The 25,142-nt window shown below is 38.9% G+C and overlaps 1 protein-coding gene across 1 annotated transcript; it reads right to left on the reverse strand.

Annotated features, from left to right (window-relative positions):
• Positions 1-2,234: 2,234 nt before the first annotated feature.
• htr3a (5-hydroxytryptamine (serotonin) receptor 3A) lies at positions 2,235-24,365 on the reverse strand. Its single transcript, XM_083564909.1, has 10 exons — positions 23,965-24,365; positions 10,057-10,336; positions 8,791-8,954; positions 8,614-8,658; positions 8,384-8,493; positions 7,728-7,897; positions 7,266-7,426; positions 6,709-6,919; positions 5,453-5,683; positions 2,235-4,962 (listed from the first exon to the last, which is right to left on the reverse strand). The coding sequence occupies exons 2-10, from the start codon at positions 10,121-10,123 to the stop codon at positions 4,682-4,684; spliced, it is 1,440 nt and encodes a 479-aa protein (XP_083421035.1). The 5' UTR covers positions 10,124-10,336; positions 23,965-24,365; the 3' UTR covers positions 2,235-4,681.
• Between the last annotated feature and the right edge of the window lie 777 nt (positions 24,366-25,142).

Genomic DNA, 25,142 nt, shown 5'->3' on the forward strand with positions numbered 1-25,142 from the left:
TGCAGGTCATGTGACAGAGGTCTGAAGTGAATGTGAATCTGCCACTGAATAGCCTTTGTGTGCTGGCAAAGGGGGTCCCATCTTTTAGGTGCTCTCTGACCCACATATGATCTAATGGACAAGAGCGTGATGCGATGAATTGTGGACGTGGTCATGTCCAAATCCGTCTGATTGCGTTTGCAGCTAAGCCATGCCTGTAGGAGTGTGTGACTCAGCTGGCAGCCTGGGGACATCTATTGACAAGTGAATTTAGAAGACAAGTAATGTCCTGAAGAAACCAGCTGGTTATTAGTTCAGATGTTTGCTGTTTGTTTTTTGTTGTTGTATTTTTCTTTGAGTGCTAAATGGTTGTTGAGTGCTACAGTATATGTTGTACCTGTTCTTTATTGTTCAATGCAAGCATGCTAATCAGTGTGTCCTGTTTCTTTTTTCAACTCAGGAGATTTATTAATGGATGCTTTTTTTATTGGCCTCAGACAAAGCAGGATATTTGGCTTTTATAGCCCTCTAGTGGTGGTGAATGAGTATGACGTGCACTCCCAACAGGTTTCAGCAACATTTGCACAAAAAAGTTTCAATTAGCGAAAACGTTAAAACCACTTGCTTAATATTGTGTAGAGAGCTGCTGTGCCACCAAAACAGCTAAGAATTGTGGTATTATAAGTATTGTATAAGTATTGTGGTATCTGGCACCAAAACTTTAGCAGCAGATCCTTTCAGCACTTGGCTCCTAACTGCAAGATGGCTCCTAACATCCCACTGATGCTCAACCAGATTGAGACCTGGGGAAGTTGGAGGCAGAGTCAACACCTTGAACTCTTTGCAAGTTCTTCAAACTATTCCTGAACATTTACCTCCTAAAGAGTCCACTACCATTGGTGAATATAATTGTCATGAAGGGGTGTACTTGGTCTGCAGCAATGTTTAGGTAAGAGGTGTGTATCAAGTTAATATCCACATGAATGCAGACTATTAACCAAAGCACACAGCACTTATTACATTTCATTCTTTCTATAGTGCAACCTTAGCGATGACTGCAATGGCTCGCAAAAAGGTTTTAACAGGGCCATATTTACCACAGTGTAGCATCCCCTTTTCTTTTCACAATATTCCATATACATCTTGAATATAAGGAGACCAGTTGCTTGTGTCTTCTTTGTCGTATTATTTATTTCATAAAGTGCCAAATGTTTCCAAATTGGTTTAAGATCTGCATCTTATATAGCATATAAATGTATAGGATGTCTTTGGATGTGATAGCATTATATTTTTTTCTTCATTTGAACTAGGAGGCCCCATACCTGTTCCAACATAACAGTGCCCCTATGCACAAAAGCGAGCTTCATTAAGATATGGTTTACATGGGTTGGAGTGAAAGATCTTGAATGTTCCACTGTAGAGCTCCGACCTCAACCCTACTGAACACCTTTAATGGAATAAATTGAAACACTGACTGAACCTCCAGCTCATTATAACAAAAATCTTATAGTAAACTGTCCACAAACTTTTGTCTATATTGTATATGTGTAAATGAATAAACATATAACAGTTTGGGGAAGAACCACAAATGGAAAAGTCAAGTGTCCCAGTGCTTTTCTCTTCATTGTGCATATACATTATGTGTTACAGTATCTATATTTTACAGCAAGTAATTTGATTTACAATTAGTGTTTAAAGCGCATAAAATTTGTAAATGATTTTATGCGCTTTAAAGACTAACTGTAGCAATATAAATCAAATTACTAACTGGCTGATGGGATAATAGCTTGTGAATTGCAGAACGCTACTCTGACAGGCTGCCTAGATGATGCTGCATTGATTGTATTGTGATCAATGCTGCCATTGTCTGTCTAACTGATTTTTCCTTTAATTATCCAGGGTGTCAGTGCCATTTATCCAATCACAATAAGCCTTCTGGTGGGGTTAAAAAAATCTTTACTATAAGTACATTTAGGGTTTGTCCTAAGGCAAGTAATAATACCTAACTTCCAAATAATTAAAGAGTGGGCCCAGTTGCAAAGCAATTTTTATCCTTTTTTTTTTAACCATAATGTAGTCAATCAGTCAAGTCATGATTGGTGTCTGAAGCCTGGTTCTTTAGTTGCACTGAAGCTATCAGGCTAAATCATCCAACTGATAAGAGGAATCTTAAATGAAATGTCCACCCTAGTTCTTAGTGCTTCAGTGCTTGCGGTTTTGTGTGCTGTGCTGATGTCACATAGAGACACTGTCTGTGCCACTGAAACAGAATTTTATTAAGAAAAGAGAAATAAAAATCAACACTCAAACAAACATTCAGGTTTTGCTGTTATCTTGTAAAAGCAAAAGAGCAAGGATTTTCTTGCTCACCATTTTCCAAGCACATTTAACATCATAGTTAGTTTAGAAGAAGCAAAGTCTGAAAACCATTAGAACATTGCAGTGCAGCTATAGAGCTGCAACAGAGACTCAGCCTGGTTAGTTAGCGGTATATATGCGAGACGGCGAGTGTGATGGCACTGATAGCGGTATTAGCAGATCTATTTGTGTACAGTATAGAGATAAGGAAATGAAATGGCCGGAACTTATAAATTTTGTCCTTAAAACAGAAAAAAAAATCCCCACAATTAAGAATTACTATTCAAGCACATTTCAGCTCAAGTTCAGCAAGTGATACTGTATAAAATCTGCATGGCCACACAACAGTAAGCAAAGTAGTGCTTCTTCATTTTATATGGGGTATACTGTAAATACAATTATTTAGTTAAAATTAATCAATATACACTTAAACTTGCCTGTTAAATCTATAAAATGTTATATACAGATTGCAGTTTTTAGAAGAAGAAAATACACATCACAGGTGCTAATAGAGTTTTTTCCCCACTCTATAGCTTAAATGACCAGAGGTGAAATATGACCTGGTTCCGAACTTCGAAATCTCACACCTATAACACAAATGCAGCGTAAATCTCACTATTAAATCAAAATCAAATCAAATCAAATTTTATTTGTCACATACACATACATACAGGGTACGACATGCAGTGAAGTAGAACATTAGTAGAAAAGCATTGTGAAGAAAAGAAAAGAAAGAAAAGAAAAGAAAAGAAAAGAAAAGAAAAGAAAAGAAAAGAAAAGAAAAGAAAAGAAAAGAAAAGAAAAGAAAAGAAAAACTTAACCACAATGAAGCATAATGATGAAAGAAATGTAAACTTAAAAAAAAAAAAGTTGATTACCAAATGAATCTTGGACATTGAATATAATGTGTTAATTATAAAGATTAATATGCAAGTAATTCTAGAATTTTCCTAAACCTAATGTTAGACCTAAATTCCACCCTCAAACACTATATAATACACATTTTTATTTTTTAAAGGTAATTATTCAGCTAAAAACATCTGTGGAAGCCATTTTAAAGCCAAATCACTTTCTTCCTCAGCTAGAATTGATTTGTAGGCTAGAAGTTATTCAGATTATAATAAAGTATCAGTTTGTTTGCTATATTTTATCTTTTGAAAGCAGTTAGTACTTTATGTAACCGTTTATGTACAAATGCTACTACAGAGCCAAACTATGTCTACTGAGGTGGATTGATTTAGACTCTAAACTTTCCTTACAGGTTCGCTACAACAGCCAGAGTAAAAATAAACAACCAACTCAATACGTTAAACACATCTTGGCTGATCTGGAAGAAATAAGTATATGTGTATGATTACAGGTATGTACGACATTGAGATATTTTGCTTATTATCTGCCAGTAAAATACAACATTTGAACACTTTAGATACAATGCATTTCAGTACACACTTCAATTAAGAGACGGCAACAGTGACATTAAAATGATTAAGGCGTACACAGAGAATAGAAATAATTAGAAAAATGGAATGCAACCGCAGGGTATGTATAACAAAAATTATTCCGTTCGCAAATGTTTTTGATGATGAAAGCTCAAAATGTGGTCATTTTAACAGTCTTTATATGTTATAACATTATATTCACATTGACAAGGCTCTTTATAGAAAAATCACCATTTACGTGTGATCATAGGGGATTTTTATCTGTGTTATGAACATTTTTTAATTAAAGTGAATGAGAAAATTGAATTGTGTCAGAAATCATATGTAAATGATTCTCTGTATAGAAAAAATGAACATAAAAAATACAAGATTAACCACAAAATAAATAAATTGTGTGTTTGAAAATAGAAATGTGGACACAAACTGTTGTAACTTAAAAATTAATATGTAAGGGGGAATAAAGTATGTGTAAAAAACAGAACTTTTCTGTAATGGAATTAACACAATTTTTAAAAAAGTCATTTCAGATTAAACTAAAGTAGCTACAGACTACAAATGCTGGTTATTTGCTCTGGTTTAAGGTTCAGACTTTATTTTTAAAGTCTATTTTTATAATGCTTATTCAGATCTTACACATACTTGTACACAACCAAACATTAAGTCCAACATTTAAAGTGACATCAGGGGTTACATATTGCAATGAAAGCTGAAATTGTTGACTGGCGTGGTGAGTGGCGCTAACACACCTACTGCAGTCTTAACACACTCCATGCTTCACCAACTAGCAATTCTGTTGTGTGACACCGCTTGTGTCGAGTGTATGTCAATTTTACACAAAAGTGCTAACTGCCAACATACAGCAACTGCTTTTAAGAAGACAGATAACGAAGCATTTTTTAAGTCTTTCAGGCATACTGCCAGACAGACCAGAGTGTGCCCAGGGTGATGCTGTAGGCAAGCATGGCCAGCAGGTAGACCCTGAAGAGTAGAACATCCAACACGTAGCCCACCTGCAGCCACTCCTTTGCGATGTCTCGACAAGCCTGTCTCTTCTCCAGGTACTGCCGGATGGACGAGACTTCGTGCAGGATGTTGTCCATGATTGGAGGAGTGCTGTCTCGAATAGGAAGTCCCATTACAAGATTCCTGTCCATGTCGCTTTCACAGTGGTGGTGGTTACAGCGGACTGGCAACAGAAAAACAATAAAATTATTAACTCAAGGTTTGATTGAGTTAACATTATTAAGACAAGGTTTGTGAACACTTGAACATAAACTTATACACTCTGTATGAGGATCTTCCCTTAAATTGCTGTTATGATACTGAAAGTAAACAATTGTCCAGGCAGTGTATTTAATGCAGTAGCATTCAAATTTCAGTGGAATGGATTTTAAAAACCTAGACCAAACTTATTCCAGTACAACAATGCCTTGGTATACAAACTGAGCTTTATATACACATGGTTTGGAAGAACTTGAGTGTCCTGCGCTGAACCTTACTCTTAACCCCATTGCACCTTTGGAATCAGAACAACAATTTTTTTATACAGAAATCATTGTCCATGTGTGTTCTTTTGTACTACTGTGCACAATTCCCTTTGGCCGTTACCCAAAAATCTAGTGGAAAGTCTTTTTAAGAAACTTTTTTTCCCCACATTACCTTTTCTGCCTGCCTACCTGTGTTCATGTTGTTCTCTGTGTAGCGTGGCAGGCCAGACTCATGTGACAGAAGAGAGCAGAACTTCTTGTTGCGGATGCAGAGTAGGACGGTAGCCTTCTCCAGCACTAAGTACTTGACCCACTGCGGCACATGTGTCTGCAGGTCCTGCTTATGCACCAGCCTCACGATTAGCACCGTTTCAGTGAGGCTGATTACCAGCAGGGCCATGCACACAATGAAGTAAACACCTACCCCAAACAAACACACACACACACACCCAACACATTACTTGCAACTGTTAAAATTATGTTCTGATAAATGTTTTGCACTAACTTAAGTTTGTTGAGGTTTTGTTTGCTGGTTTTTACCATAAATTACAAATTAATTTGTTTGGAAAATATGTAAATATACACTAAGACACAAATTCATCTTTATTGGGTTTGTACCATCGTATAAAGTGTTAATTTGTAAATAAAGTGTGGCTTCTCTGCCTGACAGTCTCAGTGGAGAAGGTGTGGCCTCTATACCAGATGTAGAGTCTATATCTTTACATTTCAGTTAAAGCGGCATGAAATCTATACCTGTCATTCCCAGTAAAAAAGGTTTAGAGTCTATACCTGTCAGTCACAGTGAAAGACATATAGATTCTATACCCATCAGTCCCAGTGAAAGAGGTGTGGATTCTATACCTGTCAGCCCCAGTAAAGAAGGTTTAGAGTCTATACCCATCATCCTCAGCGAAAAAGGTGTGGAGTCTATACCTGTCAGTCCCAGTATGCTTTTGCATCCCATTTTAATTCTTGTTGCCTCAAAAAAAATTTTTATCTTATTATACAGTATTATGCTATAGAACTGTTGGCTAATTGAAATGACTAGGTCCTATATCTCAAACCTCTAACAATCACAACTAGTGGTAATGCTCAGCTAAGTACAACACAATTTGAACTTTGATTCATACATGATCACATTTTCCACAACATGACACTTTCATAATTTATATAGCTTTCTTGGCTAATGGCGTGCATTTTTCACTCTGTCAAGCTTCTTCACACAGCACTAGCATTTTCTCCCTCTCTCTCTCTCTCTCTCTCTCTCTCTCTCTCTCTCTCTCTCTCTCTCTCTCTCTCTCTATCTATCTATCTCTCTCTCTCTCTATATATATATATATATATATATATATATATATATATATATATATATATATATATATATATATATATATATATATATATAATTTTTTTTTCTTTTCTCCAAAACAAAACGGACCATTTACCAATGAGAGGGGTGCCAATGGCGGTGGCTGGCAGTGTGTCAGAGACAATGATGAGGAAGACGGAGTATCCAAGCAGCAGAGTGATCTTGAAGGATACTCTTTCCCCACTGTCGGGGGGAAGGTAGAAGCCCACAATATCCATCACCATCAGGAAAATGCTGGGGAGAAGTAGATTGACGGTGTAGAACAGCGGTCTGCGGCGAATCACCACCTGAGGGTAGCAGCATGAGAAGCAATCTCCCAGTAATGTGGTAACAAAGCTCGAAATGTAAAAAGTTTATTGCAATAGTTTGGCCAAATCGTTCTCTCATTCCAAATGTAACTCATCAGTAAAGACATGTTTGGTATCTGAAGTTTGCTATTGTAGTTTTAAACTTGAGCTACAAAGCTAATGTTTTTTTATAAAGAAAAAAGCACATTAAGTGGCATCACATTCTTGTCTGATCGACTTAATTTAGAGTAAGGCAAATATGTAAATATCATTTAATTGTTAATTGTGGTATCATCACCACAAAGGAATCTCTAATAATGAGCAGTAAGAGGAAGGTGGTACACACGTGGAACTTCATTTCAGCATAGTAGTCATCGTTGTCCACACTGAAGGATTTGTATTTGGACAAGACATGCAGCAGCTCCCACTCTCCCTGGTTCATGAACACAGACTTGTCATCTTTTACATCCTTCGGGTCCCTCATTAGCGTGATGTTGATGTCATTAACTACAGGAGGAGATATGCTAAAGGTCACTTCATTCAGACTGATCGCTGCTTCTTGGTACAATGCTGACAGCTTTGCCGGTGCTCAATTAAACTGCTGTTACCATTTTGTGATTTTTTTTTTATTATTACCATAATAAACCAGTAAAAGTGCAATGGGTTTCTCATTATTGGACATCACAGTTTCATGTAAACCAGGCCTCTGTAGATGTATAGCCTAATTAAACATATTAAATAATTTCTCCAGAGAGCCAACACTTTCTGAGGGTGGGCTTATTGAGAAATTCAAGATAAGTAAACTTACTAGTGTGCAGCCAGCTCTGGAAAGTGAGGCTGCATTTCTGGACATCAAAAGGAAAGTTGTAGATGTTAAGAGAGCAGGCTGTTACCACCTGAATGGGCTTGTAGTTCTGTACAAGTCCATCATTGCTTACATACACATATGGAATGTCGGGTGACTTTCCAACGTCTACACTGTAATGATAGATAGATAGATAGATAGATAGATAGATAGATAGATAGATAGATAGATAGATAGATAGATAGATAGATAGATAGATAGATAGATAGATAGATAGATAGATAGATAGATATTATGACCTATAAATAAACATTTAACATGTAGAATTCAATATTTACATAATTTTTACATAATAGAAAAAAATTTGATACAACAGAAGAAGATGCTGAAGAATAATTTGTTGAACTAATCACATTTGACTCCATAAAAAACATGAGGAAGACCTAGATTTTTAGTTTTCTATCATTCTGGCACATTGGGATATGTCTAAAGATTTTATCTCGTAAAAAGAAATGTGCACAAACCTGAAAAAAATCCAATTGCATTGTTATTTATTAATTGAGGTGGAATAGCATTTGGTCTTTTTTTTAGTTTGCACAGTATATACATATACAAAGAAAAACCTTTAGTGTAAAGGGCAATATCAGCTCTATACTCACAACTCATTAATGAGAATATCAGGAACCCAGACATTTGCAGTCGGGATTGAGATCTGCCGAACATCATCGAAATCCTCTGGATTCCACACAAGGAACTCATCGATCCATTGCTTCACATGAGTAAAGTAAGCCTTATTATCATTATTCCTATTATTATTATTATATTATTATCTGGATGGTTTGTAAATTACTTTTAAAAGTGTAAGAGCTTATATTTCACCATGTCCTACCTGCCTGTACCACACGTATGTTGTTAAAACCTGGTTCTTCTCATCCTGAATTATGAATACGACATAGATTTTTTTTTTATACAACATTCACCCACAATCAGAAATGAACAAATATTAATCCTGCCTGATCATTTTATTGATTTCTATTTCTATTGATTTAGTAGTTGTTCTACTCACCACATTCAGGATCGAATAGACCATTAAGTCGATTGCCACCATGGTTGAGTCACGCCAGTCTTTTACAGGTCGTACTCCTTTTTTATATCCAGCGCTTAAATACTCAGACAGGCGCACTAAAGTGGCATTGGCGAACCGCCCCGGGTTATTACCCAGCCTTTTAACTGAAGAAATAGAAAAGAAATAGCAAAGAAACAGAAATTTTAACAGGCCAGCAAACAATGAATTATAGTCTTTACAAAAAAGTCACATGAAGCAAGCAATCACGTTTTTGACACTATTTGTTATTCTTTTTTTTTTTTACATCTAGTCTCGAGTGAATGCATCGTTATCATTCACATGTGAATCTTTCACACAATTTGTTTCTTTGCATGTTATCACAAAATTACAAACAATAGTCTTCACACAGGAGACGTCAACGTAATTACCTAAAACGTATTAGGTTTAAGGCTGAAGAACTTCTTTTCTCTTAGTATCATAAAAGTAATTTATGTCACAGTTATGATTATCTTATATCTTAGGAGCAAAACTTAATAAAATATATTTTTATCTAGCAAACATCTATCTAAATATTGAATTCTACATGTTAAATGTTTATTTATAGGTCATAATATCTATCTATCTATCTATCTATCTATCTATCTATCTATCTATCTATCTATCTATCTATCTATCTATCTATCTATCTATCTATCAGTTTAAAAAATATATATTCATTTATATATATATATATATTCATTTATATATATCTTTTTTTTACATATATTTGTACAAATTGTAAAATTATTATTGTCCAAAAATGATACTGTAGCTACACTTTTAGTAGCCTACATGGTTATGCTAGATAAGTATATTCTTATGGCAAATTTTTTACTTATTACCTTCAGCTATACAGAGTGATAATACCTTCCTGAAAATTACCAAACTGTACCTTTCCATGTTGCTAGGGTGCTATAATAGGAGCATTTTTTGGATGTTTAGTGTGTGTATATAATACATGAGAAAGTGCATGTTATGTACCTTGAATGTAAACCTCTGAAAGGCACAAGTATAAAGTCTAAATGTGTACTTCAAATCATTTTGAAATATATCCAGCAATCACGCTACCATGTAAAAGATCTATTAGAGGTTCAAACAATGAATCTCTCCAATGACAGGTAACTTTTTTGTACATTTACTTTTCTGAAATTGTATCCCATACATCCATCTTTTCTCCACACTATTAGGTCACTAATGACAGATAAATGTTAGTTTCTCCACACTCACCTGAGCAGGCCGTCACTGCGATGTTCACACAGACACTGAGCGCCATCCACACCACTAAAGTCCTCATGCTGCCCTAAACTCAACCACAGATCAAAATCAAAGCACTGTGGGCTTTATTGCAGGTTTATTTCAGCCAGGTTATGGGCTCTTTCGTTCCTCAGGCTCCTGCTGTCCAGAGTTTCAGTTTACCATCAGCGCTCACTGCTGCAGCTATTAACCCCACCTCCTTCATCACCATCCTCATCCAGCTGAGCAGGCGGAGATCAGTGGCACACTGCTCCTGCATGGTTTCAGAGCTTCTTTATTCATTTAAACATGCAAGTTATTGAAGATAGCATTCGAAATTATAGAAAAAAAATAATTTTGCTAATAATTGCTATTGAAGAATGATAAAAATAGATGGGATGGTGTATCTTAAGTATCTGTAGTTGGAGGATTTAAAGAATTTGGGGAGGATTTAGGAGCCATGTTAAGGTTTTGGCAGGTCATGATTTTGAGTTGATCAATTGGAGCAAGATATTTGAAATTTATCTGTGGAAAGAACTCAAATAAAAAGCATGTATTGTTTATAAGAACATCATCCTATAAGAGCATGTTTGCCATTTGAGTACAGAGTGCTAATTACTTATAGAAAAGGACAAGTCATGGTGGTTGCAGTTCTAGGAAAAAATTTCATTTAAGGTGATCATAATTACTCATCATGACTCATCTCAGCATTAGATGATTAAGATCAAAGTTTCACTTCACACAAAAATAGCAGGATTTACTAGTCTTCTACCTACATTTTGATGTATAGCAAAGCCAGGATGCTAGAGAACAAAAATGTATTTGTAATTTATTTTTTTAATTACCCATTTAAAGTGAACTCTAGGTCTTAAACAGGGAGTGTTAAAAGTGTAGCGCTGTAGCTAATGATTTTTCCTTGACTGTCTGGCTGAATATCCATAACACCCGCTCGTGATGATACCGGGGTCATATTTCTCAGCTGAGTTCAAACAATTTTCCATGAGCACTTACTACATTAAACTGAGATACTATACTTTGCGCTGCCTTGATGAGACTTTATTAGCTCTACATTAGTCACCTAATTAGATTTGTGTCAGGAAAATATTACCAGAAATTTGTTGAGGAATTGAATTATGCTTAAAAAAAAAAAAAAATCTGAGCAGACAGTTTATATCTACTGTGTAATGAAGACTAACTGTGGTGACCTGCTTATGGCTGTGGTTTATTTTTCGGTAAGCATATAAGAGCAGGTTATATGATGCTCTTAGAGCAAAAAAAAAATTAAAAATGCAGATGATAAACATAAAGTAACAGTATTGTGTAAGCACAATATGTCGGTTCTGCTTTTTTTGCTTCCAAAACTAAACAAAATAAAAAACAGCTCTAGAAAACAGTAATCGAAAGAGTTTTAGTTTATTAAAATCCCTACACAAAATCTTTTATTCTGTGTTATACAACATTGTTGTTGTAATGTTCATGTTGAGTGCTAAGAAGGTGCTGATTCATTTTCTTTTACAGCAGCTTTGTCAGAAATTTTAGCTGCAATACAAATGACAGGTTTATATTAATGTACTAGTTCTAATATTTTACTATTTCTATAGTCACAAATCATTCATAGGGTCATATTATGCTGGACACTCCACATAAGATATAGCAATTTATTTGTGATAATAACTGCATAAATTAAATTGTAGGTGTAAAATTAGTACACTCATACTGGGCAAATCATACATAAAAATCATGTTCTGTCATTTTTTCAACAGAAAAAAAACATTTCATTAAAGGATGCTTTGCTGTAAATGACTTGTCTTTAATCAGCAAGTTTTTCATTATAGGGAAGTCTTTATAAGTAACTTAAAAAGTATAACTTTCATGTGTCTTCTGTAGGATTCAATATTAGCTAATTTGTGTTTGAGTAAACATAGCCCATAGGAAAGTCCCATAGGTCATATGACACTCAATAACAACATGTAGGTTGTACGCAGACACAGTGAAGCTCGCCCCAAGTGCAGCCTAAGCCAAGTGTGGAAAGTCTAAGCAGCCTGCTAAAACCATCAAAGTAATAAAGTTGAGAATATATTAAAAAAATACTAATGAGCTTATGCAAAGTAATAAAATTGCTAACAAAGTAATAATATAGAATAATCTATGAAATAAGGAAAAAGCAACGTACTCATGCATGATCAAATTGCACGGGCAACCAAGCGAAGTAAAATAATGAAGTGAAACAGTGGTATACTTCCCACTTTTTGTGGTCCAACCCTTTTAAAGAATCTTGAAGATAATGGTAATCAGAATTGGCCTTTTGAATGTTGGAATATTTGAATGTTAATGATAGTTAAAAATACTTGGGGGAAGGTTTAACATCTGAAGATTTCCAATAATGGAAATAACTGATGGTAATTGAGAAAGACCTAGGTTTAGGGAGTTATCAATGTTAAGGGTCAAAATGTATAAAACAGGAGGAAATGCCAGGTGTGGTCAGACCATCGATGTCATGACATGCGGATGCTCTCGGGTTAATTGTGGTTTGCCGCAATAAACTCTACCTTTGCTTTACTCATCCTAGTGTCTTGGCTTCTTTTGAATAGACTATTTTACATTGATTGTGTAAGTCCCAACTAAAGTCAGAAGCCACTCGGTCTAGGAGGACAAGGGTAAAACTAGTCCCGGAGTAAAGGACCCCAGGTACAAAAGTTGGGATGTTTGGCAAACAATTTGGTTAATTTACCTGCGGGTAAATGGATGAGCAGTTGCAGAGGATGTAACTTAAGTTTGTACCTCCAAAGAGAGAAATAGGGAAACTCTGGATGTGTGTAAATGTAAATTGTGTGAATGGAAGCCTCGCGGATACCATTATATTGTGCATGACAAGAGGATTTCTAGGTGTGATGACGGTTTGTGTGATATAGGTTTGCACAGGCGAGTGGAGTATACCGCTGCCAACGTGACTGGATTTTCACGGGCGGGCAGGACTGAATGGTCAGGTGTGAGGCCTGCCCTAGATACCACTATCAGTGAGGATAGGTCTGCATGGTAGGGACCCGAGCTCAGGCTGGTGAGTCACTGTCACTAGGACAGGGTTGGACCCAGTGTGTGTAGTGTGTTAGTATAGCATTTTAAGGTTAAGTGGTGTTTGTCTGTATTCATTTGGGGAAGTGGTTTGGCTAAGGGAAAAAGTTCGGCGCACCCGGAAGGTAAGTATAACACTACACTAGATACAAGATACAAGCAAGCTTATAAATGTATAAGGTAATATTAAATACATGAATGTGTGGATAAAGTAAATCTGTTATAAAACATTATAGCCTGTGACAGACAGCTGTGTGAAGAAACTAAGACTGTTTTTGTGTAGAAACAAAGGCAAGAAGTTATCCAAACAGAGCAGAACGGAGGCACTGATCAGGGTGGTAAGGGAGCAGCGAGACTAACAAGAATCAGGTAAAGCTGAGATTTCTGTCAATAAAGAACTTTGGGTTGAATCTGGTCTGACTGTCATGTTCTTAAAATAACTTTATAGGGAGACTTTATATGAAACTCGAGCGCATGATTAAAGAGTGAAAAAATGAAAAAAGCAAAGCTGAAATTATGCATAAAGAGGAACGTCCTGTCGAACGACATAGTATTATAGCATAAGCCTTTTGAAAAGGATATTAAAAATACATGAAGAAATGGCATAACAGGACAAGTGGGGAGTTGCAATGGCCAAAAGAAGGCACATTTAATGTTTTATTGTGTGGACTGATGAAAAAATTAGATGAGTGGGAGGAGCACAAAATGGCAAGGAAGGGACAAAGTAAATTGGAGTGGAAGAAATCCATAGTGGGGTGGTTCGAAACAGAGGGGAGAATGAGAGAGACAAAAGAGCGGAAGAAGAAAGGGGAAGTAGTTATAGGAAGGGGAGAGCAAGGTGTAGAAAGCCAGGAAGAGAAGGAACCAGCGCCACTCTCAGGGCTGCATGATGGGCACAGTTGGTCACCACTTTACAATGATGCATGTCTTCCAAAGCCAGCAGGAACTCATCAACAGATGGAACTGAAAAGTCATGGATGGACTACTGGAGACCTAAAAGTGCATGGAGTTCTAAGCGGATACTACAAGCTTGAAGAAAATGAGAAAAGAGCAAACACTGGCAACTGCACACCGGGAGCTCTGCCCAGAGCCGTTATTCCGAATGGAACAGGCAGACAATCTCTTTCAGAGTGAAAGAACTGTGGACGAGGCTAATGAAAAAGTCAAACAATATTATGCCGAGTACATCAAGAGCAGCACTCCCTATGGGCTGAGGGGAAGCGAACACAGCGAAGCAAAGAGCCAGAAGGAGAGAGAGGCCGGTGGGATGAAACTGTTTGATGATGAGCTGGAACAAGAACCGAGAGAAGCACCCCCAAGGGCACCAAGATCACACCCATGTCTGAAGGTAAGGGAGGAACTAAGAGTCACAGCATGTCCCCCGCAAGGTGACAAAGCCTTCAGGGAGGGGGAAGTAAACAGTAAATTAGTGAGAATGGAAGGAAAAGTAAGAATAACTCCACTGGACCAAGAGGAAAACCTGGAGAAGATAGCGGAATCAGTAGCAGAGCTCAAGAAAGAGGTAAAAAAGATAGAAGAACTGGCCAGGAAAACCCAGAAACAAGTGGCAGCCAATTATGGGCTGGTGCAAGAAGAAAGTAAACTACTGAACACCAGCCTGAAGCAGTTCGAAAAAACATGTGAGTGGACAAGCGAGGCCCAAGCAGAGAAGCAAAGGGGAGAGAACTTTAGTGAAGCAAGTACAGAAACACGCCACCTGACCCCAATGAAGAGGTACACAATTTGAAGAAAAAACGATGGGACACCAGCTTGCACTTGGAGATATCAAAGCGATTCTGGAAGGCCAAAAAACCATAGGAAGGCCAAAAACAGTGGGGATCTTTAAAGAAGCGAAAGTCAGATATGATGCGGAAGATTCCAGACATGATCATTTTCCATTCGGTCCCTTCCGAAATGGCATCTGGGGTACCTTGAGAAAACAATACACCACAAAGCTGGACCCAGAAAGATTGGAAACCATGCGATTGGGAGAAGAGGAAAATGTGGCTAAGTTTATCCAAACATTCCAAGATGCCTGGGGAGAGGAAACTGGTGCCCCTTGGGACGATTCTGACACCAGTAAAAGCTTGTTTCGAATGGTATTGGAAAAAAACATTTCCGTCTGAATTACAGGGGTCCTTGGAAGGAGTAATAGGCATAAGCACAATGCCTTGTAAAACTTACCAAGCCCACATGATCCATTTTGTAAACCAGGGGTCTCCAATCTTTTCCAGTAAGGGCCAGTGTGGGTGCAGGTTTTCATTCCAACCAATCAATGGTCACACCTAATAATCATTTACAATCATTAGATTTGAACAGGTAGAATTTGGTGTGGACTCGCTTGGTTGGAATAAAAACCTGCACCCACACCGGCCCTTTCTGGAAAAGATTGGAGACCCCTGAGTTAAATGGTGTGGCTGTTGCAGTAACGCGAACGCTAGAGATGCCTATCGTTGACATGACAGTGGAGTGGTTGGAGTATGTGGCTTAAAATTGTGCATGCCTTACTGCTGTAGGAGTTGTTAATACCACTTTAAATGGGCTTTTTCGCCTTGGATCAGTAATGTACATCCAGTCTCCTGGTTCAACAGGACATTCGTTTGTGGGTGGCTCTCCGTGTGTGGTTTCTGCAGTATGTGAAAACAAAGTCCTATGGGTTTTTTGTTTAACATAACTTTGAAGCTTGCCATCGACAAAAATGAGCTTGACATTTAACCATAGCTGCTTTGGCTGGCAAAGTCATAGCTTATAAGAGTTCAGCTATATAGGGACCAATTTTAATTGTTGTCCCATCTACTTGTTGCTGTGCCCATGTTGGGCCATACATGTGAGAGACGCCATGTGCATAAGCTGAATCTTTGTATATTGTGAATGTTTTCCCTTGTGCTAACTCACAAGGTGCTGTTAGTGCTTTAATTTCTGCTAATTTGGCAGAGCATGGCTGAGACACTGATACTGAGGAGACAGCATAAAACGAGTCCCCTTGTGGTGTGACTATCGCATACCTGGCTTTATTTCCGTTTATGTCACGAAAACATGACCCATCTACAAACAGCACCAGGTCTGCATTTGGTACTGGTTGATTTTGCGCTGTCGCGGCTAGGGCACGATAGCATGGTGGCATTTCAATTTCTATGTTATCTAGCGTGGTGCTATAGTATGCAATGGGTTGTTTTCCCATTTCATGCTGTTGTTTGCTTTAACACAGTGGAGACAAAGCCTCGTCTGTCAGACACATACAGGTGAAATGGTTTCTTATAATCAGGACTAGCTTATGTTAGTGCCAAGGACAATGTTGTCTTAATTGCATTAAATGCTGCTAGAACTTCTGATGTATATTTTAGTGAAGCTTTGGGTTTAGTTTGGTCCACTGTCTTTATCATGTTCCTCAGTGGTTGTACCTGCTGAGCAAAATCACATATCCAGGGCCTACTGAACCCTGCCATTCCTAGGAAAGAAAACATCTGATGAACTGTTTGGGGTTGTGGGGCCTTTTAAATAGCCTCCACATGTGCAGGGGAAATTTTCTTTGTATTTCCCCCCAATACTCTCCCCAGGTATTCAACGGTTGCACGACAGAATTTCAATTTCTCTTTATTTACCTTGTGACCATTTTTGACTAGCATATTAAGTATGCTTAGTGAATCTTGTTGACGTTGTTCTTTTGTCAGACTACAAATCAGTAGATCATCTGTATATTGGAGGACTGTGCTAGTCACATGATTTATTGGTCTTAGATCATGAACTAATCTCCATTTGTCTGAATTGGGCTTCCTAACAGGAAAAATTGAGGTGTTGCAATTGCTTTTGGTTGGTATTAATACTCCTGCCTCTATTAGGCCTTTAATAGTGGGCCTTATCCCTTTCCTAGCCTGTATGACATAGGGATACTGCTTCTGGTATGATAGTTGTGCACCTGGCTTAACCTGTATTTTCACTAGTCTGCAGATTTTACTAGTCCTACATCAGTTGAGTGTTTTGTCCACAAACCTCCTAGCACTGTTTTTAGTAATTCCTTTGTCTGCCTATCTATCTTAATCCCTGTCAATGCTAACTGTTTCACCTCCCCTTCTCCTATTTCTATCTCTGTGTGTGTAGCTACCGTCTGATCAATTGATACCTGTGAAATTCGCAGAAAACCTTTATCGGGTGATAGGTGTATGTAAGCATTGTGTGTTGGCACCCACATCCCAACTCCCTGTGCTTCCTCCATCATAGAACTTACATCTTCCCACTTGAAATTTTTCGCAACCATCAGGGAGACACGGGGCACCGCAATGTCCACTTGATATCAGTTTTAAGCTTTCCTCCTCTTCCTCTTTCCCTCTTTCCTCTGTGAAATGTCTAGCATTTTGGTTGTGCTGGGGCCATTGCAGTCCGCTGGCAAACACATATACTGGGGCTGCTAGTTGGATCATTGGCAGGGTTGCTTGTTGGGCCACTGCAGATGGTTGCGTCGGTTGCACTTGGTTCCGTCATTAGTTGTGTCCAATGTGCCCCTGCTTGCACTGGGGCCTGTGCTTATTGCATTTGGTCCTGTGAATTAGACATAGCAGTTGGAACCATTACTGCAACTTGCTTTACTGTAATGCCTCTCTTCTTTTCTTTCTCTTCTTGTTTGTGTCGGGTGATCTCACTCAGTTGGGCCTTGTGCAACTCTGTCTGTCACTAAAGCCTCACTCGCCTCTTTGTTTTCTTTCTGTATTGCAGGGGTCTCCAATCTTTTCCAGAAAGGGCCGGTGTGGGTGCAGGTTTTTATTCCAACCAAGCGAGTCCACACCAAATTCTACCTGTTCAAATCTAATGATCAGGTGTGGCCATTGATTGGTTGGAATGAAAACCTGCACCCACACTGGCCCTTTCTGGAAAAGATTGGAGACCCCTGATGTATAGTATGCCATGATATGGCCAGCCATCTTCCCCATGTACAACCTATTCAAGGTCCCATTGAATGTTCATTACCCCATATGACGAAGAATACTTGTGCCCACTTACTTGCCTACTCAGAGCGCTAGATGCCACGTTTATTACCCATGACAGATATTCGCCTGTTAACCTTATAGCCAGTTGCGACTGTCACGGGGTGACGAATAAGCGGAACTGTCCCTCCCCATTCTTGTTTCCGGTGGTATCGAGTTTAATGTAACACCAGAACAGTTCTGGGTTTTTCCATGTAAACAGGCTGACGGAGCTTGCTAATGAGGGAATGAGTGGCAGCTGGGCAAGGAGCAGAGATTGGGCCACGAGGGATATGGATTTGTGAGGGGGATTATAAAAGGATCCGGTTGATGTGCAGCAGGGAAAGAAAAATTTGGAGCGAAATCTTTGGGGTTGATGCAGACTGGAGGAAATCTTTGGTTGTTGATCTGTTGATCCCGTCGAGCAGTACACGAGAGGGCAGATCGTTAAAGGACGGGAAAGACTGTATGCAGAGAAGGAAGAGCTGGAGAGCAGTGGTATGATTGAACTGCGTTATCTCATCGAACAGATAAAAGTTATCTGCCAGTCCTATTAGGAAGTTAATGCCTGTAGTGCCCGCTACCCGCTATGATGTGGTGAAGCCGCCCCGGCGTTCAGTGAGTTCTGTTTTGAAGCCTTTCAATGTCAGTTGTGTTCCCATAGTCGACCACCTACACAGCTTGGATGTACAGTTTGTCAGTTGAGCGGAGAGAGTCGGCCGGGACCACGAGAAGAGACCCTATTCACTGTGAGTTGATGTGAGTTGCAGTGCCTAATGTGAAGTGAACACGTGTGATCATTTCAAGTGACTGAATTGTGCACTGGTGTGGAAACTGTAATTTTGTGTCTGCCCGTTCCCCAGTTGGCTACTTGTGGGCTCTGAAGGTCAAATTGAAATTAATTAACTGCTGTGTGCTGAGCATATGCTGTACAGGAATGCAGCTCTATTCTGTCTGAGTTGAAGAGGATTTATGAGAGATCTATGCATCGCTGTTCTGTGGTAAGAAGACCCAGTTATTGACTGTCAACCCCTATCTCCGGTTGAAGAGGAGCCGCTGGGCGGATCCTTACCTGTGTCTGCTCCATTACTCATCTTTGGCCGAAGAGGAGTTGCTGTGCGAATCCTTATCGGTGCTTGATCCATTACTTACTTCCGGCCGAAGAGGAACTGTTGTCTGAACCCTTACCAGTGTCTGCTCCATCGTTTGCTTCTGTCCGTCTGAAGAGGGATCGTTGTGCGAACTTCCCACGCAACCTGGTAGAAGAGAGAGGAGGATCAGGCGGTGGATTTTAGTTTGAGATTGGACTTATTTTAACTAAATAAAATACAAGTTTTTGATGTTAATTACCTTGTCTGGTCTGTTGGTGTCTCTGGGTAACTCCTCGAGGTGGTACGTTGTGAAGGGGAGGGAAGGCCACCCCGGCCTGTGACACGACCATCAGCTCACCCATCGCTTTATCCCCACCCTGTTAGAAAGCCATCCCCTTGTAAGAGTGCCCCAAAGATCGGCAATATCCCTTTTGTCTTTGTGGCAATGGAAGTAATTTTCTTGGCACCATTTTTTTTGAGCAATGCGAGTCCACTCATCTAGCATCAGAAATTTGTTTCGACACACCACTAGCGATGCGGTTAATACTAGCAGCACCGTGCCATTTATTGTAACAGTGAACAAAGGCACCAACCCCTTAGCAGACATCTTTTGGTATTGCGAATGAGTTGGCACTAGGCAGACTCTCCCTCCTGACTGGAAGAGTTGTTGTGCTCCGGTTTTGCAAGAAGGAAAAATTCGTATCATTGAACTAGTACACTCTTGGCATAAATATATCTCAGAGGATAGTTCAAATGTCAGCTCGTTCCCTCAACATTTGGCCATGGATTTTTCAGGGGCAACTGCACTAACCGCCTTGCTCCCCTGGGTCTGGGCAATTCCCACTTGATAAATTACATATGGTATAATCAGCAGCGTTTTATTAATTACACAGTTGCCGCACTAGATTTAATCAAAGGTCAACTACATGCCATAACTATAATGGCAGTCAAGAACAGATTTACAGTGAGGAAAATAAGTATTTGAACACCCTGCTATTTTGCAAGTTCTCCCACTTAGAAATCATGGAGGGGTCTGAAATTGTCATCGTAGGTGCATGTCCACTGTGAGAGACATAATCTTAAAAAAAAAAATCCAGAAATCACAATATATGATTTTTAAACTATTTATTTGTATGATACAGCTGCAAATACAGTGAGGAAAATAAGTATTTAAACACCTTGCTATTTTGCAAGTTCTCCTACTTAAAAATCATGAAGGGGTCTGAAATTGTCATCGTAGGTGCATGTCCACTGTGAGAGACATAATCTAAAAAAAAAATCCAGAAATCACAATATATGATTTTTAAACTATTTATTTGTATTATACAGCTGCAAATAAGTATTTGAACACCTGTCTATCAGCTAGAATTCTGACCCTCAAAGACCTGTTAGTCTGCCTTTAAAATGTCCACCTCAACTACATTTATTATCCTAAATTACATGCACCTGTTTGAGGTCGTTAGCTGCATAAAGACACCTGTCCACCCCATACAATCAGTAAGAATCCAACTACTAACATGGCTAAGACCAAAGAGCTGTCCAAAGACACTAGAGACAAAATTGTACCTCCACAAGGCTGGAAAGGGCTACGGGGAAATTGCCAAGCAGCTTGGTGAAAAAAGGTCCACTGTTGGAGCAATCATTAGAAAATGGAAGAAGCTAAACATGACTGTCAATCCCCCTCGGACTGGGACTCCATGCAAGATCTCACCTCGTGGGGTCTCAATGATCCTAAGGAAGATGAGAAGTCAGCCCAGAACTACACGGGAGGAGCTGGTCAATGACCTGAAAAGAGCTGGGACCAACGTTTCCAAGGTTACTGTTGGTAATACACTAAGACGTCATGGTTTGAAATCATGCATGGCACGGAAGGTTCCCCTGCTTAAACCAGCACATGTCCAGGCACGTCTTAAGTTTGCCAATGACCATTTGGATGATTCAGAGGAGTCATGGGAGAAAGTCATGTGGTCAGATGAGACTAAAATAGAACTTTTGGGTCATAATTCCACTAAACGTGTTTGGAGGAAAAAGAATGATGAGTACCATCCCAAGAACACCATCCCTACTGTGAAGCATGGGGGTGGTAGCATCATGCTTTGGGGGTGTTTTTCTGCACATGGGACAGGGCGACTGCACTGTATTAAGGAGAGGATGACCGGGGCCATGTATTGAGAGATTTTGGGGAAAAACCTCCTTCCCTCAGTTAGAGCATTGAAGATGGGTCGAGGCTGGGTATTCCAACATGACAATAACCCGAAGCACACAGCCAGGATAACCAAGGAGTGGCTCTGTAAGAAGCATATCAAGGTTCTGGCGTGGCCTAGCCAGTCTCCAGACCTAAACCCAATAGAGAATCTTTGGAGGGAGCTAAAACTCAGTGTTTCTCAGCGACAGGCCAGAAACCTGACTGATCTAGAGAAGATCTGTGTGGAGTAGTGGGCCAAAATCCCTCCTGCAGTGTGTGCAAACCTGGTGAAAAACTACAGAAAATACTACCTCTGTAATTGCAAACAAAGGCTACTGTACCAAATATTAACATTGACTTTCTCAGGTGTTCAAATACTTATTTGCAGCTGTATCATACAAATAAATACTTTAAAAATCATACATTGTGATTTCTGAATTTTGTCTCTCACAGTGGACATGCACCTACGATGACAATTTCAGACCCCGCCATGATTTCTAAGTGGGAGAACTTGCAAAATAGCAGAGTGTTCAAATACTTATTTTCCTCACTGTAAGTATTTGACCACCTGTCTATCAGCTAGAATGCTGACCCTCAAAGACCTGTTAGTCTGCCTTTAAAATGTCCACCTCCACTACATTTATTATCCTAAATTACATGCACCTGTTTGAGGTCTATAGCTGCATAAAGACACCTGTCCACCCCATACAATCAGTAAGAATCCAACTACTAACATGGCCAAGACCAAAGAGCTGTCCAAAGACACTAGAGACAAAATTGTACACCTCCACAAGGCTGGAAAGGGCTACGGGGAAATTGCCAAGCAGCTTGGTGAAAAAAGGTCCACTGTTGAAGCAATAATTAGAAAATGGAAGAAGCTAAACATGACTGTCAATCTCCCTCGGACTGGGACTCCATGCAAGATCTCACCTCGTGGGGTCTCAATGATCCTAAGGAAGGTGAGAAATCAGCCCAGAACTACACAGGAGGAGCTGGTCAATGACCTGAAAAGAGCTGGGACCAACGTTTCCAAGGTTACTGTTGGTAATACACTAAGACGTCATGGTTTGAAATCATGCATGGTACGGAAGGTTTCCCTGCTTTTACCAGCACATGTCCAGGCACGTCTTAAGTTTGCCAATGACCATTTGGATGATTCAGAGGAGTCATGGGAGAAAGTCATGTGGTCAGATGAGACCAAAATAGAACTTTTGGGTCATAATTCCACTAAACGTGTTTGGAGGAAGAAGAATGATGAGTACCATCCCAAGAACACCATCACTACTGTGAAGCATGGGGGTGGTAGCATCATGCTTTGGGGGTGTTTTTCTGCACATGAGACAGGGCGACTGCACTGTATTAAGGAGAGGATGACCGGGCCATGTATTGCGAGATTTTGGGCAACAACCTCCTTCCCTCAGTTAGAGCATTGAAGATGGGTCGAGGCTGGGTCTTCCAACATGACACAGCACACAGCCAGGATAACCAAGGAGTGGCTCTGTAAGAAGCATATCAAGGTTCTGGCGTGGCCTAGCCAGTCTCCTGACCTAAACCCAATAGAGAATCTTTGGAGCGAGCTAAAACTCCGTGTTTCTCAGCGACAGGCCAGAAACCTGACTAATCTAGAGAAGATCTGTGTGGAGGAGTGGGCCAAAATCCCTCTTGCAGTGTGTGCAAACCTGGTAAAAAACTACAGGAAACGTTTGACCTCTGTAATTGCAAACAAAGGCTACTATACCAAATATTAACATTGACTTTTTCAGGTGTTCAAATACTTATTTGCAGCTGTATCATACAAATAAATAGTTTAAAAATCATACATTGTGATTTCTGGATTTTTTTTTTTTAGATTATGTCTCTTACAGTGGACATGCACCTACGATGACAATTTCAGACCCCTCCATGATATCTAAGTGGGAGAACTTGCAAAATAGCAGGGTGTTCAAATACTTATTTTCCTCACTGTATATATATATATATATATATATATATATATATATATATATATATATATATATATATATATACACATATATATACATATATATATATATATATATATATATATATATATATATATATTTATATATATATATATATATTCCCTTGTTGGTTATGCGTTGTGGGGAATGTAGGAGTGTAGAGTGGGTGGTTACAGTGTCAGTGGCATATTGGTTGCGGATTTAAATCCGCAAAGGGGGGAGTGCAGAATTCAATATTAGCTTATTTGTGTTTGAGAAAACATAGCCCATAGGAATGTCCCATAGGTCATATGACACTCAATTACAACATGTAAGTTGTACGCAGACACAGTAGGAGTCATGAATAGGGAAATTGTTGATATTGCCATAAAAGGGGATGGAGAACATGTCTTCTGTGAAGCTCGCCCCAAGTGCAGGCCAAAAAAGGGAATGATACCTCTTCAGTGAAATCTACCACATTTGTGGAAAGCCTAAGCAGCCTACTAAAACCATCAAAGTATTAAAGTTAAAAATATATTTAAAAAATACTAATGAGCTTATGCAAAGTAATAAAATTGCTAACAAAATAATAATATAGAATAATCTATGAAATAAGGAAAAAGCAACGTACTCACGCATGATCAAATTGCACGGGCAACCAATCGAAGTAAAATAATGAAGTGAAACAGTGGTATACTTCCCACTTTTTGTGGTCCAACCCTCTCGAAGAATCTTGAAGATAATGGTAATCAGAATTGACCTTTTGAATGTTGGAATATTTGAATGTTAATGAAAAATACTTGGGGGAAGGTTTAACATCTGAAGATTTCTAATAATGGTAATAACTGATGGTAATTGAGGAGGACCTAGGTTTGGGGAGTTATCAATGTTAAGGGTCAAAATGTATAAAACAGGAGGAAATGCCAGGTGTGGTTAGACCATCGATGTCATGACATGCAGATGCTCTCGGATTGATTGTGGTTTGCCGCAATAAACTCTACCTTTGCTCTAGTCATTCTAGTGTCTTTGCTTCTTTTGAAGAAACTATTTACATTGATTGTGTAAGTCCCAACTAAAGTCGGAAGCCACTCGGTCTAGGAGGACAAGAAATTTCCGACACTTCTAAAGATAACTTACATGTGTCTTCTTTTTTTGTTGTATTCAGTTCATGAATAAAGAAAAAGATCCTGTGAAGGATTGACTGTTCACATCTGCAATAAATTAAGTGAAAACAGAAGCTAATTGTCTCAATGATATACAATGTTCTACGTGTACTATAAGGTCTATAAAAAAAAAAAAACAGGCCAATTGAATTGATAAATCATTATTACTATCCAGTTCCTTTGGTAAAGGAGGTATAAAATGCTTGATGTGCTATTACTGGAAACTAAAATTAACCTGGAGGATTGTATAAGCAGCAGACTGCATTACACCAATATCTGAAATATTGCAGTATAGCTGGATGGGTGTTATGTGTTTTCCCTTACGTAAGATGATTTTTCCATGTGCCTCAAAAATGTATTAAATTGTTACCTTTTAAGTGTAACTAGAACATACAAGGACAACCATTATAGGGACAGCATGATTTTCCAGGTTCTGTGTAAGGTGACTTACAAATATACATGCTTTTGGTCTATATAAATATTGAAATTATATACTGTAAATAATACGTTCTGTATCTGGCCACTCTGTAGTCTTGAACAGAAGTTTTCCAGAAAATGTCCAGGTCTGAGGTAGGGTAAAATAAAAGATGTGTTGTTTAGGAAGCTGTTGTGTGCATAACTGTTTCTCAATAAGCCAAAGATCCACCATA

The sequence above is a fragment of the Silurus aristotelis genome, assembly GCF_946808225.1.
Source record: "Silurus aristotelis genome assembly, chromosome: 16".
Lineage (NCBI taxonomy): Eukaryota > Metazoa > Chordata > Actinopteri > Siluriformes > Siluridae > Silurus > Silurus aristotelis.